This window comes from Syngnathoides biaculeatus, chromosome 13 (genome assembly GCF_019802595.1).
Source record: "Syngnathoides biaculeatus isolate LvHL_M chromosome 13, ASM1980259v1, whole genome shotgun sequence".
Taxonomy (NCBI): domain Eukaryota; kingdom Metazoa; phylum Chordata; class Actinopteri; order Syngnathiformes; family Syngnathidae; genus Syngnathoides; species Syngnathoides biaculeatus.
Window position 1 is genome coordinate 7,942,402 of NC_084652.1, and position 18,839 is coordinate 7,961,240.

At 41.8% G+C, this 18,839-nt stretch overlaps 1 protein-coding gene and 1 long non-coding RNA gene across 2 annotated transcripts in view; both read right to left on the reverse strand.

The window, feature by feature from the left end:
• Positions 1–346, reverse strand: part of LOC133511072 (uncharacterized) — a 30,606-nt gene extending 30,260 nt beyond the window's left edge. The window contains exon 1 of the long non-coding RNA XR_009797783.1: positions 249–346. This is a non-coding gene — a long non-coding RNA (uncharacterized LOC133511072). The remainder of the gene's footprint in view (positions 1–248) is intronic.
• A 925-nt stretch (positions 347–1,271) lies between these two features.
• vapal (VAMP (vesicle-associated membrane protein)-associated protein A, like) lies at positions 1,272–17,206 on the reverse strand. Its single transcript, XM_061840352.1, has 6 exons — positions 17,063–17,206; positions 6,428–6,580; positions 4,437–4,540; positions 4,036–4,116; positions 2,968–3,189; positions 1,272–2,086 (listed from the first exon to the last, which is right to left on the reverse strand). Exons 1-6 carry the CDS (start codon positions 17,118–17,120, stop codon positions 1,952–1,954), a joined length of 753 nt encoding a protein of 250 aa, XP_061696336.1. The 5' UTR covers positions 17,121–17,206; the 3' UTR covers positions 1,272–1,951.
• Between the last annotated feature and the right edge of the window lie 1,633 nt (positions 17,207–18,839).

Below are 18,839 nucleotides of genomic sequence, written 5' to 3' on the forward strand. Positions count from 1 at the left end.
GACTTTCCAATATGTTATGGGAAGGTCACATAATGATCATCAAACAAAATATAGAGCATTTTCTCCATGATCTGTCAGATGTTTAAAATATTATAATGAGGGATTACTGACAATTGTAATTTTCAATTTGGTCGTAAAATGTGATGTGAAACAACGCACCAGCCGATTAGGAGGTTGCTGTCGGACACAAATAATGGCACAATTAGTTGTGTTTAATGTTTATAAAATCTGTCTGGCATGTCACTTACCACAAGAAAAATGACAATTAGCAACCATCATCTGATGAGCTAACAGTTAGCGTCTTCCACTTATTCTCCTTCTCCCTGAGTATCTTCCGGTGGTCGTGATTTACTGCGGCACTTTGCTGCCTCGCACAGGCCATCTTTAGTACTACATCATCGTGTGTGTGTGGCGTGCGATGTTGATCTGAAAGCAATTAAAAACTGCAGCGGTGTTATACTCATTTTTCTCGGAGGCCACATTCTAATTACGATGTCCCTTAGAGGGGAGTTATGACTGAAAACAAAACTTCAACCCCCTCATCATATTTACAGATGAAATTTATTAACTAGTTTTGGAATCAGAAATCAACTATTGTTAATTTGTTTGGTAACACGAAAATGGTGGTCTACATATATCAATAAATCAAATATCTCAGCGTTATTTATGATATGACGATTTACAATTTTGGAGCAGATTATAACAAAAGTCATGGAAGTTAATATGATTTGCCCTCGCGGGCCACAAACTCATTAGCCAAAGTATTTTGCAAACCTGGTACAAAGGATATCAGATTAAAATTAATACATAAAATTAGATGAAGCTGAGCTTTGAAATGAATTCACACACATGATTGATTTTGTCACAGAGTTTTGTTTTTTGTCATACGATTAAAATACTTTTCCTTATGGCTGGAATGAAAGAAAAAAAACATGCCACTAGGTGATAGTACAGTGCTGTAAAAACATTTCCTGTTCCAGCATTCATTTTCTCCCCTGCGTGTGTTTTCTCCGGGGGACTCCGGTTTCCTCCTACATCCCAAAAACATTCATAAAGACTCTAAATTGCCCGTAGGTGTGAATGTGAGTGCGAATGGCTGTTTGTTTCTATGTAGCCTACGATTGGACGGCAACCAGTTCAAGTAGTACCCCGCCTTTCACCCCGAGGATAGCCAAGATAGGTTCCAGCAATCTCGCTACCCTAGTGAGGATAAGCGGAATGCTAGATGAATGAACAAATGAATGATTAAAAACCAAAGACAAGCAGACTGGTATGGAAAGCACTGGGGTTTTTTTCCCCCACTTTTATTTTCATTTCTTAATATCATGGGACAGGATTAAAGAATGGAGACCCATTTCAGTCAATGTTTGCCTCAGAAGGGAATAGATTTATATAATTAACAATAATAATAATAATAATAATATAAAGTCTGCATTGGTGGGTAAAGAATAGACAAAATGTACAAGGAAGAGGAGGAGGAGGAGGTACCTTAATCCCCAACTGGACGTGAACATTCCAAGAAGAGAAAAAGAAAGCGATCCAGTGAAGGTGATGGAATTTCTTCGTCTTTGTTTAAGAAGACTTTCATTAAAACAATCAAGTCCACGCCGATTAAAAAGAGACAAAGAAGAAGAAGAAGAAGAAGAAGAAGAAGAGGGTGGTAGTGATGATTTACTTCCATTTGGACAGACAACTTCTTGTCACTTGACCTGTAACCTTTAAAAAAAAAAAAAAAAAACTCGCTTTGTCGTCACCTTTCTGCTTTCTGGACGCCTGCATGTGCTTAACCGTGTGCAAAGGTTTAAAAAAAAAAAAAAAAAAAAAAAAAAAAATGGCGCCTTTGTCGTACACATGTGTTGGCCCGGAGGCCCACGCAAGCGGTGATATGGGGGACGTCAACACAAACACTTGGCTGGAGGGACGGAGACGCCGCCGCCGCCGACTCGCGAGTCTACAAGATGAACTTCCCTAGGAAGAAGCCGATGAAAATGGCCGCGATGACCACCAGCAGGGAGGGCAGGGAGGCGGCCGAGTTGGGAGTCGCCTGGTCCGAGCGCGCCACCTTCCTCAGGCGGGCGCTGTCGTCCTGGGGGAAACAAGCGACGCTCAGATGGCATGGTCTTTAAATTCAAATCAACTCAAATTCCCCCCACACACACACAAAAATCAGATTAACAATTTTTTGGGGGGAAAACAATATTTTAGTAATTTTACAATGCAGAACCTGACTTCCAATTTTGATCTTTTTGTTTCTCCTTTGCGCTGTGACAACAACACAATAAAGATGACAAGGTCTTTAAAACCAACTCAAATCCACCCCCCCCCCCCCCAAAAATTATTTACCTTTTTTTTGGGTAAACAATATTTTAGTAATTTTACAATGCAGAACCCGACTTCCAATTTGGTTTTGTTTCTCCTTTGCGCTGTGGCAACAATATAATAAAGTTCTGGGTCGCCAGAAATGTGAAGAGATGTGCTAAGCCCCGCCCCGTGACAACAATACAATAAAGATGATTCCGTCTTTAAAACCAACTCAACCCCCCCCAGAAAATACTGATTTACTTTTTTTTTGGGGTAAACAATATTTTATTACATTTACAATGCAGAACTTGACTTAGAATTTTGATCTTTTTCTTTCTCCTTTGCGCTGTGACAACAATACAATAAAGATGATACCATCTTTAAAACCAACTCAACCCCCCACCCCCCACACACACACACAAAAAACTGATTTACCATTTTTTTTTTTTTTTTTGAAACAATATTTTACTAACTTTAAAATGCAGAACCCAACTTCCAATTTTGTTTTTGTTTCTCCTTTGCGCTGTGGCAACAATACAATAACGTTCTGGGTCGCCAGAAATGTGAAGATGTGCTAAGCCCCGCCCAAAACTCAAATTGGTTGCTAATTATCAATGACCACCCCCCATATGTGCCAGTTCTACTGAACAGTGGCCGACGTCTCACCTTTAAGTGCCGGTTCTCCTCTGACATTTTGCTCATCTCGGCCTGCAGCCGCTTGCACTTCTCCATCAGCTTCTTCATCTCGCTGTCATCCAATGAGGAGGCAGAGGCGGCGGCCATGACTGGGGTGGGGGGTGCTGCTGCTGCTGCCGTGGCTGCTGCTGAGGGGGGCTCAACCTTGGCAGAGTTCATCACCGGCGCAGTTTTACTCGGCTCGACGTCATTCTGCGGTGACATGGTAACAAAGTCTTCAGGAGGACAAATATTTTGATCATTACATTCTTCAGATTTGGGGGTTTTCATCATTCAAAATTATGGGACATAAATAAAGGTTGGGCAACTTTATGAAAAAAATAATGCAGAATAAGCTCAAATCAAAATATTCTATTAACCAAGGATGGGCAAATTTAATTATGAAGGGGAGCACAAAAAACATTTTGACCTCTGAAAAGACACCAAGTACCGTAATCTTAAAATTTAGTATTACACTTGCAAAACAAACAAATATAATATATAGGCGGCATGGTGGCTCAGCTGGAAACCGTTGGCCTCAAAGTTCTGAGGTCCCGGGTTCAATCTCAGACCCGCCTGAGTGGAGTTTGCATGTTCTCCCCGTGCCTGTGTGGCTTTCCTCCGGGTACTCCGATTTCCTCCCATATCCCAAAAACATGCAACATTAATTGGACACACTAAATTGCCCGTCGGTGTGATTGTGAGTGCAGCTGTTTGTCTCTATGTGCCCTGCGATTGGCTGGCAACCAGTTCAGGGTGTAACCCCGCCTCCTGCCCCGTTTGCAGCTAAGATTGGCTCCAGCACTCCCGCGACCCTCGTGAGGATAAGCGGCTAACAAAATGGATGGATATAATGTATATATAAATCAAACAGCCACAGCAGTAACTATGGAGCAGTGGGGTGTTTCCTGCTCTACGGTTATATCACATCGATCCTTTTTGTCCGTTGTACCACTTTTGGGGTCTTCCACTTACTTTAAAGATTCCACTTTAAATTCTGTACCGTGTAAAATGACGGCTCATAAGTGAGATTATTAAGCGTTGGCGCCTTTTCCTTACCATCTTTTCATTTTCGGAAGGCAGCTCGAAGACACATCTCAACTTGGAGTCCATAAGGTCATCGGGTTTCGCGTCTTTCCACTGACGGCAGAAGAGAAATAGAAAAAGCAAAGTGGGGAATGTTACTGTTGCCAACCGCTAGCAGCTAAACAGCCAGGGTCACGTGACGCTACCTAAGCCTATCCTGCGACATTAACGTGCAATTCCAGGAAATATGGAACATTCATTAGAACATCACACCAGTATGGCCCATATTAAATATGCTACTAAAAACGTTTACAAACGTGCTTATCTGATTGTCTTTTAAGATTCCAGCCTAGTGATTAAATGACTGGTATTTTGTCGCCCTCTGGTGGCGGAAAGGCCGCAGCTCAACCATCGCTCACAATCTTGTTCCTCACCAAAGAGTCCATGTCAGAGACGCTGGGTGGTGCGAAGATGGTCTGCACCATGAATTTGTGTTTGCTCTTCTCGTTGGGGTCATAATCAAAGGGCTGTAGCATAACTGAAGGGGGGCGGGGGGGGGGGGAGAGACAGCAAAGTACAGAGTTAACTCAAAGTGGGAATTTTCACAGAAATATCGTAATTTTGCATTTACTAAAAAATTATTACGTCCGAGTCGATAATTTTGATAATTCCCAGACGACATCGCGTGAAACGACGTGACGACAACAGCTTAACATCCGAGTTTCCGATTCGCCGGAGCTCGACCGAACAAGCCAACGAGCTGGCTTCTTCTACGGCGTAATGGCCGCCTCGTACTTTGGTCAAGAAGAGTTCAACATCGAAACACAATCAAGGAAAATCTGAGGTAAGATAGTCCGACGTAGTTATTATATTTTTTTAAATACAAATGATAAGTGCACACAATTAGTCATTAATATATATTCTGATGAAAACGGTGACACACAAAAGGAAAAACCGGCCGACATATTGTTGAAGGCTGCATCCGGTCAGTGTTGTAAACAAATCCACGTGTTTGAAATTACACACCGATTGGCAATTCTTAATTCCTATTGAGTTGTGCTGAGGAAGATAACTTGCTAGATTTCCTGATCAATAAAAATATTATTGAGTATTTTATTCACTTGTTATTTGCTAAAGGTCATTATTTAGTCATTTTATATGTTAGTCGTTGGTTTTTGTGCCAACATTTTGCCATATTTTTAAAAATTCACTAGTCATTTGTCAAAAGTCACTAGTTAGTATTTAGTCATTTTATTTTAGTCTGAATTTTTTAACATATTTTCTTAAATTTAGATTTATGTTTTCACTGTTTTATTTATTTTTTGTCGCATGGATGTGATGGTGCAATAAATGATGACAAAACCTATAATATACTTTATATGATGTAGGGATTATCAACAGTTGCTATAAAAGCATGTAATATTTGTTGAAAGCCGTTGCAAGTGGGCTTTCGGATGGGGAAAGTGGCTGCAAAAGTTAGCCCTGAGTTGGGTCTCTGAAGTGCAAGCCCACCCATTACGAGTAAAGTCGTTTTTCCACCTCTGCCTGACTGTTACCTAGCAGTGGAGCTAATTTACATAAAACAGGGCCCCCTAGGCTGTCCGAATTTTATTTTTTTCCCCACAACTGATTTTACAGGTTATAGGTCACGTTAATAGCGGAAAACGTTTTGAACACAATTTGCAAACTTTTTTTTCCCACTGTATATTAAACAGAAGCACCCATAAAAATGAGCTACTTTTAGGGAGACAAGAAATATTTTGTAAAGTATGCTATAATATTTGACAAAAAAAAGTCCCCGCATAAATTCCATGGGAGTAGTTTGAAACTGCAAACAAAACTTATTATATGTCACCTTTAAAAATAAATTAGTGGCATATTACAACTAAGTTCAAGTAAAAGTGGAGTTTAAAAGAAAAATTTAAAACAAATATTGCAGACTAATGAAGAAATATGTCAAAAATCAATGTCGATGACCTTAACCAATTACTACCGTTAGTATGGACGGCCTGATTCATATTTTCCCCCACCAATTCGTATAATTACAATCTGATACTTTGTAAAAATTGCCAAATTTAACTTTTTTTTTTTTTTTTAAATGCCAACATTATATCCTTTTACATGGTTATAAGCCTTGTGTAGGCCGTGGTTTAAAATCAAGTAATTTTTTTTTCCTCCCAAGGGCACATCAGCAAACATTTAAATATCCCTTCTCAAACAAACAACTAAAAACTAAAAAAAATTAAATGCGAAATTCCACTTGCAGCTTAAGGCGTGAACGAATGAACTTGACATAATACAACATTGTATAATTAAACCCATGTTTTTTAATTTACAGGCAGTGGTGAAACCACACACACGTATCCGAGTTTACCAATCGGAACCAAACGGTGGCACTTAGTGGAAACGCGCAGGATTCACTGACCAGAGATATTGACGGCGGCTCCCGCTTCGATGACGCCGCTGTTGGGCCGCACGCAGTACCGGCGCGGCGCAGTCGTCTTGACTTTGAAACACACTCTTCTGTCCGACGGGTTCTTCAGCTTGAGGTTGGTGGTGACAACATCTGTAAATGGACCTGAACAGAGAATAGGATGACAGACAGTGGGAGGGTTTACAAGCGCAGACCAATTGTCTATAGTTTCACAAGGAAATCAATTGCCGTCTGTCGCCCGAAGTCAGCTGGGATAGGCTAAGGCAATCCCATGACCTTTGTGAGGATGAGCATCTCGGGAAATTGAATAAATTGCATTTCAAAAGCGATCAGAGTGCGCGTCTTATACTTGGGAACATTTTTAAAAGCGGACAAGAAGTTCAAAAACAAAAGTTCAAAAAGGACGGAACTCAATTAGAAGGATGCGATTAGGAGGAATAATTGAATTGAGACTTGCTAGACTTGTGGTGGCACCGCAAGGTGGCTTGTGTCAAAAGCGCTGCTGGCGGAGAAGATGAAGATAAAAGCATTCTACTGAATTAAATAGACTGATTCATAACAATCGATTATGCGACTGGGACATTAGAATTAGCGTTGCTGCCGGACATTAGAATGAATTAACTACGCCAAAAGACGCATCGGCTACGCATCGAGACATTTTAAAGTCAGCTGTGCAACCGGACGTGAGATTCACCAACGCTATCAGAACATCAGTCGGCTACACTACCAGACATCCCAATCGTCTTTAAATTATCATCATCCGTACCGTTGGACATTTGGTTGATGTTGTTGCACGTGAAAATCAGATGCGCTATTGGGACGTCAAATTCAACTACGCGCAATACAATCAGTTAAATTGTCGAACATGAGAATAAACTAAGATGCAAGATGTTACAATTACAGGGAGGAGAAGGACCAATTTGGAAAAACATTGTGAAATGGTGACCTCTGGTTACTTCTAACAGTGTAAATACGGGGCAATCATAATATTGTTGGAAAAACTTAAAATATGAGTCCAAACAACCAAAATAATTTTGCCAAACTTATATATAGATGTAAAAATTGAGTGAAATTTATATCAAATGGGCCAGTGCACTTAGAAGTTATACTTCGGAAATAAGTACACAATTTGTTTATACACACACACACATACATACATATATATATATACATATACATATAACAAGAGAGAGAGAGAGAGAGAGAGAGAAAGATCATGAAATATATGTCACAGCCTCGCCCCGCGTCAAGCCGAACCCCCCCTAAAAAAAAAAAATTATTCAACGAATCTACACGTTTCACAACTATGACAATTTCAGATGAAAAAACTCAGAATTCCGCGAATCCGCGGAAAATCCTCATCCCTGCAATTAGTTATGCGACTGAATATTAGAATGCCCCACGCTCACTTTGTGGCACAATAATATGTATTGCTGTGTGTACCAAACGCCTCTCTCAATATGTCAATGTGACACTGATTGGATTTGTTTCGAATACTAGATTACTAAAATAAAATTGGCAGATTAGCCTTAAAAACAACTTTCAATGCGCTATAGAGATGCTAAGTGTCCGACTGTGTATTAGCCAGTAACAAGCATGACTTTACACTAAGTCCCCGTCATGAGAAAGCAATTTTCCTGACTCGCAGGCTAACTGTCCTGATTGAATTTAGTTTATGTAGCTGTTTTTCAACATATCACGTCTCATCGCGGCTAAAAGCGACTGACAGGGTTACCGCCCTAATAGGAAGCAAACTTAGTCACAAGATGACCAATTGTTGATCCTCCCTCAGATAAGTGACCACATCCACCCACAGACTACAAGCTTATTTTAATATTAGCTAGTTTACCTGGAACTAATGTTTCACGGTACAGCTAATTCCAATGCCCCGGTAAAATAAGTACAACTAACAATCCAGTAACACAGCTGATTTCAAAGTCCAGTCGCATGTCTGACACCCACGTCCGGAAGAATAGCGGATTTGTTTTTACTCAGCGGATCCTCGTGTCCAGTACCAAAGATGATTCTAGCGTAGCCTGTCCTAAGGACCGCATTTTGTACAGCAAATTCGAACATTTAGTAGCATAGCTGACCTACTTCCTGTTTTTGTTCAGTGTCCAGCAGCACAATTGGTTGGTCCGTTTGTATAGCTGATGCAATATTTTTTGAACATAGCTGATTCTGATATTCAGTATAAAAGCTACAATAATTCTTAGTGATGGACTGAAATGAAAACTCTTTGCACAAACCAAAAATGAGGAGATCAAAGCCAAAAATCAAAACAAAACCAGCAGCCTGAATCAGAGAGATTTCAACACGCCGGTGTCCAAAATATGTAAATAGATATATCGTATAAATATTCATTTAAATAGGACTCACTAATGGGTAGTCGTACACACGCCTGGCTTTGGTGCGGGCAGCGTGGGATCGATTCCCGCTCGGTGATGGTGTCGATATTGGCCCTGCGACTGACTGGTGACCAGTTCAGGGCGTAGGCCGCCTTTCGCCTGATGCTAGCTGGGATAGGCTAGACAAGCGGCTTGAATAATGATATGACATATTTATTTAAATTAACTTTTAACTAAGGTTATGCAAAAGTGTTCAGTGACTCAAATTAGTATTTGAGTCAGCCAAAAAAACAGAACATTGAATCAGAATTTTTAGATTCAACTCACAACTAATCAAGGAATAACATTACCGTAATTTCCGGCCTACAAGGCGTGACTTTTTTTCTGCGGTTTATGCGGTGATGCACCTAATTTGTGCATTTTTTTCTAACGGCCACAAGGGGGCACTCGAGTGGAAAAGGTAAGAACGAGACCAGAGGAATATGTGCCAAGGAAGTGACTTTTACCGGCCTTGTTCGCGCTGAGCTAGCATTAGCACTATGCTAGCGTGTTGCTGCTGTGTTACTGGCGTATCTCAGTTATATTTACCGGTAAGTTTTATTTAACCGGCCCTGTAAGCATTAGCGCAGTGCTCGCATTAGCACTAGCTTAAGCGCGGCGCTAGCGTTTAAGTCTGTGTACCATCTTTCTTTGTAAATATCTCGTGTTTCAATGTGGGTTTCAATGTGGACACTTGCGGCTTTTACACAGCTGCGGCGTATGTATGTACCAAAAGGTATTTCCTTTACAAATGTACTCGGTGAGGCTTGTACCAGGTGCGCTCGGTAGGTCGGGAATTACGGTACTTTATTGACATCTCCGTTGCCACACTGCACCTACTTACTTATTTTTTATGATGCTTAACCTTTATTTATGGCTGCCACCATTTTAACTAGTCATTGAAGCCATTTTGACTGGCTGAGCACGCGCAGTTGTAGAGCAAGCTAGCAAGCCCTGCAGCTGATCATGGATCACAAATGCACTAAAGCCCTCCACCTCGAAAAAAAAAAATCTCCCCATAAGGAGGTTCCCAATGGTCGTGCCTGAGGAGCTACATGAAACTTCGTGGAAGACAGCAACCACGGCAGAATGAATGAGAGAAGTTGTGCAAAATTCTTTCAACACATCACGGCACATAGCGGAGGAGAGGTGGCTGAAAAAGGAAGAAGATGTTCAAAGTCAGCATAGATTTATACATTTTACCGAGCCTGGAGCAAAACATACGTGCATTCTACTACTCTTGGGCACACTGTGGCAAGGTATCCTATGTTAAAGTTTAAGAAAAAAAAAAAAAAAAAACTTTAAGAGAGAAAAGTGGTTGTAAAATATACCAAAATATGGTAGCATACTTTCCTTCTGGGTAAATAGTTTTTAAAATAATCAAATTGGATTGAAATAGTTCTTTTTCAAATAAACATCTGATTTTTCATTTGTTAAACAACTTATTTTTTAATTTCAGAACATCCATTATCTGAGCCGCTTATCCTCACTAGGGTCACCCAGAGAGCCGTAAGCCTATCCCAGCTATCTTCGGGCAGGAGGCGGGGTACACCCTGAAATGGTTGCCGTCCAAACGCAGTATTTCAGAAAAGTACAAGGATTAATGATTTGATTCTGAAATAACTTGCTACTGTCACCGCCAAAAGAACAGAGTCACAGCCCTACCACTAACCTGGGAACCCTTGTTCTAATTAATTTCCAGTTTCTTGTCCTGTGTGACTATGCAACACTATTGTGTATTATTTGCTCTCTAGGCACGTAATATTTTACCTGGAATTTTTGCAGTTCAAATTTCGTTACCAAACCTATGTGACAAGTGCACCCACTGTATCACCCTGTTGTTTATTTCACCGTTTTGGAATATGACAACACCTTAGCAGTTAGCATGGCTTCTCTGTGGTTCTGTTAACTAGTCCTTGTCTTCCCTATGTGATAGCGACATTAGTGTACGAAGTGTAACCTATTCGCTGCCACGGAGCGACTTGGGCTGTGTTGACAACTCATGCAAAGCAAACTCTAGCCTCCAGTCCAAATCGTGTGTGCAATACGGCGAAGTAAACGAAGGAAGTTGCAGCGGGGCTTTGCTGAACTGCAGCTCGGGTCCGAATAAAATGCATGAAATTTATAAGTTTTCATTTGAATCTGAAAATTATAATTTAAGATTCCTTCAGACAAAATTTGTGAATTCATATGAATATGGACTCATTTGTTACTACCGCTACTATTTCAGTGACAAAACTAATTCATTTGAAAACTTTGATGACTGAATTTTCATAAATTACCCTATCGTTTCGAGCCATATTTAGATGATATGCGGATCACGGTCAAACCGCATGCGGCCAAACCACCTCCACGGCGGTGATGAACAACAGCGCCTGCGGCCGCAAGCAGCAACAACACCGCTCGAAAGCGATGACGACAACGGCGCGGCCAAACCACCTCCCATCCGATCCACCTCCGCGGCGGTGATAAAAATGCAACCCGCGAGCGACAACGACGGCGCGGCCAAACCGCCTCCCTGTTCGAGCCACCTCTGCGGTGGTGATAAAAACAAAGCTGCCCGCGAGCGACGATGATGCCACGGCTGGGACGTGCCACCCCGACCGAGGCCGTGTCGACAAGGCCGGCAACAATCCACAAGGCCTGCGGAGGCCGTCCTTCAGCGGCTGCTGCACATCGATACATTTAGCACCCCTGATTTACGGATTACGCCCCCCTCCAACTATTGTTTTTTTTTTTTTTTTTTTTTTTTTTAGTAACTGTTTACACACCTTCATGTCATTTGGAACCCACGAAGTTCTCGTCCTTTGCACCTGTGCTATCCATTTTTCACAACGATCCGGGTCTTTTGTAAAAGCATGAAGAGTGAATCCATCCTTCCGAGTGTTCCAGCAATATCCAGCAATACAACGAGCCAGCATTTTGGCTAACACGAAGGAACAATGAGCTATCTTCCAGCAGGTAAAACTAGTATAAACAGACGAGACCACTTGAGTGCGCTACTGCCTTGTACGTCACTTCCTGGTTCTTCTCGAAAACAAATCCCTTGGGAGGATTTTCATGGCGGGAGTTACAAAAAGGCATACACGTCAAAATCATGTTTTGTGGTGAAAAAAAACGAATGGCTCCATACCAGCTGCCGTTTTTTCATTAATAACATACTAAAAATCATGCATTTCATGACAGTGGACCTTTAAGCATACTCATTTCTGCTTCCTATTTATGTTCCCAATCGAGCTGGCTTCCTGCGACTCTCAGCCTGGAGGTAGCATGACCGACCTTCTGTAACCAAGACTTTGATTTGATGCATTTCAATTTTTTAGTTCTATTTGTAGTTTGCTCGAAATGAACACAAGACGTAGACATATTTTGCACTAGTGCACGGCAGGTCATGAGGTATTAAGGGCTGTGCATTAAGCTTGCCAAGTGTTGACAAAAGACCACATTCACACCCGCTAGCTCCTAAGAGCTATAAGACGCCAGGCATGACCCGGTTGCCGAAAACAAGCGTGGCAGTGTTGTCGCACACACATACACACATATATATTATATATATTCCCATAAAAAACAGGTGCCTGACCAGGACATTCCTGCGGACTTCAACAACTTCTACAATCTCAGCAGTGATGTTTGTCTGTTGAAGACAATTTGTGTTCCAGAAGCTTGTTGATGCACGATGTCCATTGCAAGATGATAAGCATCACCCGGTCCAAATCAAGCACATGAAAGCTAACAATTAACAGATTAGCACAAAATATGAAAAACATTTTTTTTTAAGAATAATGGTTAAATCATGTCCAGACGTCACACATTTTTTGGTATTTTACAAGTTTAAAAAGAATGGGGCTTTTTTATGTCTTGAGCTTGGCTTCGTATCACAAATACACAAATACATTCTGGATTAACCCTTTCAATGTCCTACGCTGCTTGCATAACAAACCATTTTATATCTTTTGCCATTATGCTGCTGTGTACAGAAGACATAGCTGAGAAAGAGACATACTAACTAACAACTGTGTGTTTCTTTCGGCTTGTCCCTTTCGGGGTCACCACAGCGTGTCATCTCAGATGAACGCATATAGATGTTTGGCACAATTTTTACGCCGGATGCCCTTCCTGACGCAACCCTTCTCAGGGAGTGGAGGCCCCAGTGGGATACGAACCCACAACCCCTGGTTTACCAAACCAGTGCTCTAACCACAACAATTGATAAAAACAAGCTTCTCTATTATTGTACTTTGACATACTAGTCATGGTAAAGAGACAACTGTAGTTTGAAAGGGGACTGGAGAGCGGGGAATTTGAACGCCGCTGAAAAGTGGAAACGCTGGAGTCCAATACTGCAGCAAAGTGGTTACAGTGAAATATAATGCTGCAGTACAAATGTATAATGAAACACAGAGGCATGTGTACAACACTGGGAAACACAACAAAGTGGAGACTGTGGCATGTAAAGCTGCGGTAAAGTGGAGACAGACTTTAACACTTGGATTGTGTGGAATGCAGCATTTCTGGAGACTGGAGGAGAATTGCAACAAACCAGAGATTGCGGAGTAGAAGTGGAGACTGTGGATTATTACCGTAATTCCCAGCCTACAGAGCGCACCTGGTTACAACCCTCACCCAGTACATTTGTAAAGGAAATACCATTTGGTACATACATACGCCGCAGCTGTGTCAAACCCACGAGGGACCACATTGAAACACGAGATATTTACAAAGAAAGACGGTACATAGAGAGTTTAATGCTCGCGCCGCCAGGGTAACGCTAGCGCCGCGCGAACAGGGCCGGTTTAAAGAAAAAAAAACATACTTGTAAAATTCACTAAGACACGGGAGTAACACGCTAGCGCAGCGCTAACCGGGCCGGACCGGTAAAAGTCACATCCTCGGCACATATATTCTGTCTGTCTCACTCTTAGCTTTTCCACTCGAGCGCCGCCTTGCAGCTGTTACAAAAAATGCACAAATTAGATGCATCACCGCATAAACGGCAGGGTTGAAAGGCTGTGGAAAAAAGTCCGGAAATTACGGTATATAAAAGAATGGAAATGAGTCCATACCAGGAAGCATGCAATGGAAAAAGACCGGCGCAAAACACTCCGTGAAAAATATATATACTACGATCATAAATCAAAGTAACATGGAAACGACTAAACCATAAATACACAGCCGGTACACCCACATTGCCTCCATCTATTACCTAACCCTGAGCTGACACCTTGGCTCATCTCGTTGCATGCCAGCCAAGTTTGGGTCCCCCAGGCCCGATCGTAGTCCAAAAATAGTCCAAGGAAAAAAAAAAAAAAAAAAACATACACACGCAAAAGAAAGAAAGAAAGAAAGAGGGCTGCCCCGTTCTATCTCACTGGAGGAATCCCAGATGGAGGAGGAGGACATGTTCCTTTCCACATTAAAAGAAAATCCATTATTTCCCTGGTACATCTTGCAAAAGTGTACGAGAATTACTCAATATTATAACTATTGGTAGCTGATTCATTCTTCAATTGACTGTGACATGAATCCAGTTAGCTGGGTTTATTCACATAACCTAATGTTTGGATTAATTACATCTACAGTATTTGGTTGATTCGTTCGGTATGACCATGGAACATGGACCATTTTTTTGTGGCAGATCGTTCATCATTAAGTATTAATTTGAGGTTCAACCTCGGGACACTCTACATTTTGGGGACGTTCAACTTGAACATTTTAAACGTCATCGCAAAAAAGTGACCAGCAGACTGGAACCATTTTGACCTCTAACGCATTAGTCAAGCTTTGGACTCTTACATGCTACATTTTGAGTTTTTGAATTGTTGGGGACAGTTTGGTGGATTTGCAGTAATCCAAATGAAACTTTTGTGGGAATTATCTTATTTTCACCAGCGCAACATTTGTGTGATTTTATGGCAGTCTTAATTTAACCAGCACAACATCTTTAGGGGGATTTATAACTTTTATGGCATTTATGATAGCCTTCGTTTGACCATTGACTTTAACTCACAGTAGTCTTATTTTAACCTTTGTAACTTTTGGATGATTAAAAGTTGTCTTAGTGTACAGAGCACTGCTTTTTTATGGAGGAGTTTGACTAATATTTTTGTAATAGAAATAGTAGCCTTATTTTAACCTGTGCAATGTTTGGGGAAACTGACTGTAACTACCAGAGTAGCTTTTTGGAGGCATTTTACAGTACTCTTATTCCAACCTGCAAAACGTTTTTGATGCTCTGCAGCACAGGTGTCAAACTCAAGGCCCGGGGGCCAGATCCGGCTCGCCACATGATTTCATGTGGCCCGCGAAGGTAAATCGTGTGTGCCGACTTCCGTGATTCTTGTTCAAATCTGGACACGAGTTTCAAACTGTCATATTATAAATGATAACACTGAGATACGGCATGTCTATAGTATAAATAGTTGAAAAACCCATTACCCTGGATTTCCGACCTCAAAACTAGTTTACAAATTTAATGTGTAAATATGATGAGGCGTATAAAGATTTCTTCATTTTCAGTCATAAGGGCCATCTGAGGGGAAGCGGAACGACATTGTGGCCTGCGAAAAAAATTTGTTTGACACCACTGCTCTACAGTAATAAATGTTTGACTTTTGCCAACATTTGTTACTCGTTTCATCCGATCCAGAGCAATACACGTACAGAAAATATATCGATAGGCATATATTGTTTGGCATCTGTGAAAAATCACCAATATTACTGTAGTTTTGCATGTCTTCAGGTATATACCGATACCTAGATTATACTGGGGCGGCACGGTGGGGCAGCTGGAAAGCGTTGGCCTCACAATTCTGAGGTCCCGGGTACGATCCTGAACCCGCCTGTGTGGAGTTTGCATGTTCTCCCCGTGCCTGCGTGGGTTTTCTCTGGGCACTCCGGTTTCCTCCCACATCCCAAAAACATCAATTGGACATTCTTGATCGCCCCTCGGTGTGATTGTGAGTGCGGCTGTTTGTCTCCATGTGCCCTGCGATTGGCTGGCAACCAGTTCAGGGTGTACCCCGCCTCCTGCCCGTTGGCAGCTGGGATAGGCTCCAGCAGTCCCGAAACCCTCATGAGGATAAGCGGCTAAGAAAATGGATGGATGGATAGATTATACCGCACCCTGGTGGCTAAGGCACACACACCAGAAGGCCAAAGGTGTTACATTCTATTTATTTACACGATAACAGTATTTTACATTTTAATGAGAAATGCATTGTATTTTTGGACACGTGTTTTATGGGGGAGGCTGGAACATTTGCATTCCTTCAAATAGTGAAAGATGGTTTAAATATTTTCTGTTATGGGCGTGGCCGGTCACAACTATTTAAACTCGTAAGATGAGACTCCACCCAAATAAAGGCATATCAGTACATTTTTCTGTTACGTTTTGATTCCCGAATGAATGATTACCCACAATCGTGTAAAACAGATTGCACTACAAGGCCTAGACATAGCGCTCATATTGAGGTTATTATTGTGTCCTTAACATATTATTTAACAATTTTCCTCTTGATCGATTAAAAAACAAAATCACACTGATTGCACTGGGTGACCAATTCACCTGCAGGCTCATCATTTGGGAATACATATCCAGCAACATTAAAAGCAACAGTTGTACTCAAAACATGTGTTAATAGGTTTGTTTGTAAGAAGTTTAAAAATATGGGCCGTTTAAGACGAGCTAACATGTGAGCTCGCTTCCCTATAAGCCAACTATTAAATGACACATCACTGAAGGCTAGCCAGGTGAAGCTAACGCAGGACTCCCTTACACAAAATATTACACTTTCGTCCGAAAATTATTAAAATTTGTGATTCCAAATGTCCGTTACTAAATGTCCAATTGCATGCAGTGAATAATTTATTCATAGAATAATTAAACCCTCAAAGAAAGAAAGGTGTTTGACGATGCTAACACTGCTAACACGCTCACTTCCAGCGACGTCAGCCTCCCCCCCCCACCCCCCGCGTATCTCCGCCACCTTTGGCCGCCAGCGTGGCCTCGAGGCCCGGCTTTGCCCGCGTAAGGACCTCGCAAGGAGGCAGGAACGGGGCCCGTCCGGTGCGGTCAGGTCCGTGGCTAACTTAAAATGGCGCTGAACGCTCGCTAGCTCGCAGACTACGACAAGCTGCTGAAGGGACTGTAAAATACATTTTTTTTTTTTTTTTTTTTTAGCTCCGGCAGCACGCCGCCGGCGCAGTCGCCACGCGACAGGGACATTGCGGCGGAGCTTACCTTTAAATTTGAGGTCCGAGGGAGGCTCGAGAACGAGGACTTGGTCCAACTTTGACATTTTACCTAAAGAGGAGGGGGACGTGTGTGAGGGAACGGGTCACTACTGACAAGTGGAAGTCTTGGCTAGGCTTCTCTCTCTCTCTCTCTCTCCTCTAGAGAGATAGAGAGAGAGCAGCGAGAGAGATCTCGAGTCTCTCTCTCTCGAGAGCTCGAGAGAGATCTCTCTCTATCTCTCTCTCTCTCTCTCTCTCTCTCTCTCACTCTCTCTCTCTCTCTCTCTCTCTCCTCTCTCTCTCTCTCTCTTCTCTCTCTCTCTCTCTCCCCCGCACACACCGAGCACGACGCCAGCGCGCGCGAGCACGTCCAACACTGGAGCGCGCACGCACGGCACACGGGCGTGCCTACGTAAACCGTCCCAGCTGATGGAGTTAAGGGCGCAGTAATTCAATTCGGGCCAAGCAGGGTCATGCACGACCATCTTTCCCTCTTTTAAACTCACCGAACATGACTCTTCATAAACATTCATCCATTTTCTTAGCCGCTTATCCTCACAAGGGTTCCAGCCAATCACAGGGCACATCAAGACAAACAGCCGCACTCACAATCACACCAATTTAAGAGTTTCCAATTAATGTGGTTGGGATGTGGGAGGAAACCAGAGTGCCCAGAGGAAACCCACGCAGGGACGGGGAGAACATGCAAACTCCACATAGGCGGGACCGGGATCGAACCCAGGTCCTCAGAACTGTGAGGCCAATGCTTTACAGCTGCCCCACTGTCTGCCTCACTTCATAAACATTTTAATATACAGTAATTCTATTTATAGTCCAAAATAAAATTGCTCATAAAAATGTCTTACTTGAACCCATCATAACCGCACCACTACTGCTGTAAAAAAAATATTTGAAAATAATAATACGTGACATGAACATGTACATGAACAGCTTCATGAACAAGTAGTTCTCAAATTTGGAAGAAATTACATTTTTACACAGGGCCACGTAGTTTAGATTTTTTTTTTTTCCTGTTGCTAAAACAGAATAAACACAATTATTTAAAAACGTGTGATTACAATTATTCTTTGCTATTTACATTTGTTTATCTTTAATATTAAATTTGAGAAAGAGGCAAATATTTGACATGAATTATACCTTCAAGCGCCTTTGAAACTCTTAACATTCATAATAAGCATTTTACAATTATACTTAAGTATCCACCACTTCAGAAAACCTAAAATATGAAAAATAAACCTCTTTTGCGATAAAATAGTACTCTTAAAAAATGTAATTACTACTCATTCCATTGGTGGATACCAGCAGTCTGTCAGGAAGTTGAATCTCAAGTTCAGGAGGAAGCGTACGGTTTTCGTCCTGGCTGTGGAACCGTTGAGCAGCTCTACACCCGCGGCAGAGTCCTGGAGTGTCGGTTGGAGTTCGCCCGATCTTCGTGTTCTGTGGAGACTTGTGGGGACCCTGTACGACTGGTGTCAGATTTTGGTCTGAATCGCCAGCAAATAAGAACAAAGAATTAAACGAGAGCTGACCTCCGCCAAGGCCTAGCGGCTGCAGTTTTGGCATGTGATGAGAAACCAGAAACCAAGAACGCGATGCAAACAATTTTGTCTTCAAGATGTACATATTTACACATTTTTATCGGTGTTGTTGTTGTTTTCTGCCTGAAAAAAATCTTGCTAAATAGAGACTTAATTGCTTTAAAATGTAGTAAGAAACCTCGTAAAATTGCAAATTTACATTCATAAGGTTACATCTTTTGCATT

Coding starts and splice junctions, on each gene's coding strand:
- vapal (XM_061840352.1), bottom strand. CDS start 17,120: ATGTCAAAGTTGGACCAAGTCCTCGTTCTCGAGCCTCCCTCGGACCTC. Junction 4,541..6,427: donor AGCCGCCGTCAATATCTCTG/GTCAGTGAATCC, acceptor GCCCCCCTTCAG/TTATGCTACAGCCCTTTGAT. Junction 3,190..4,035: donor CTTCCGAAAATGAAAAGATG/GTAAGGAAAAGG, acceptor ATGTCACCGCAG/AATGACGTCGAGCCGAGTAA.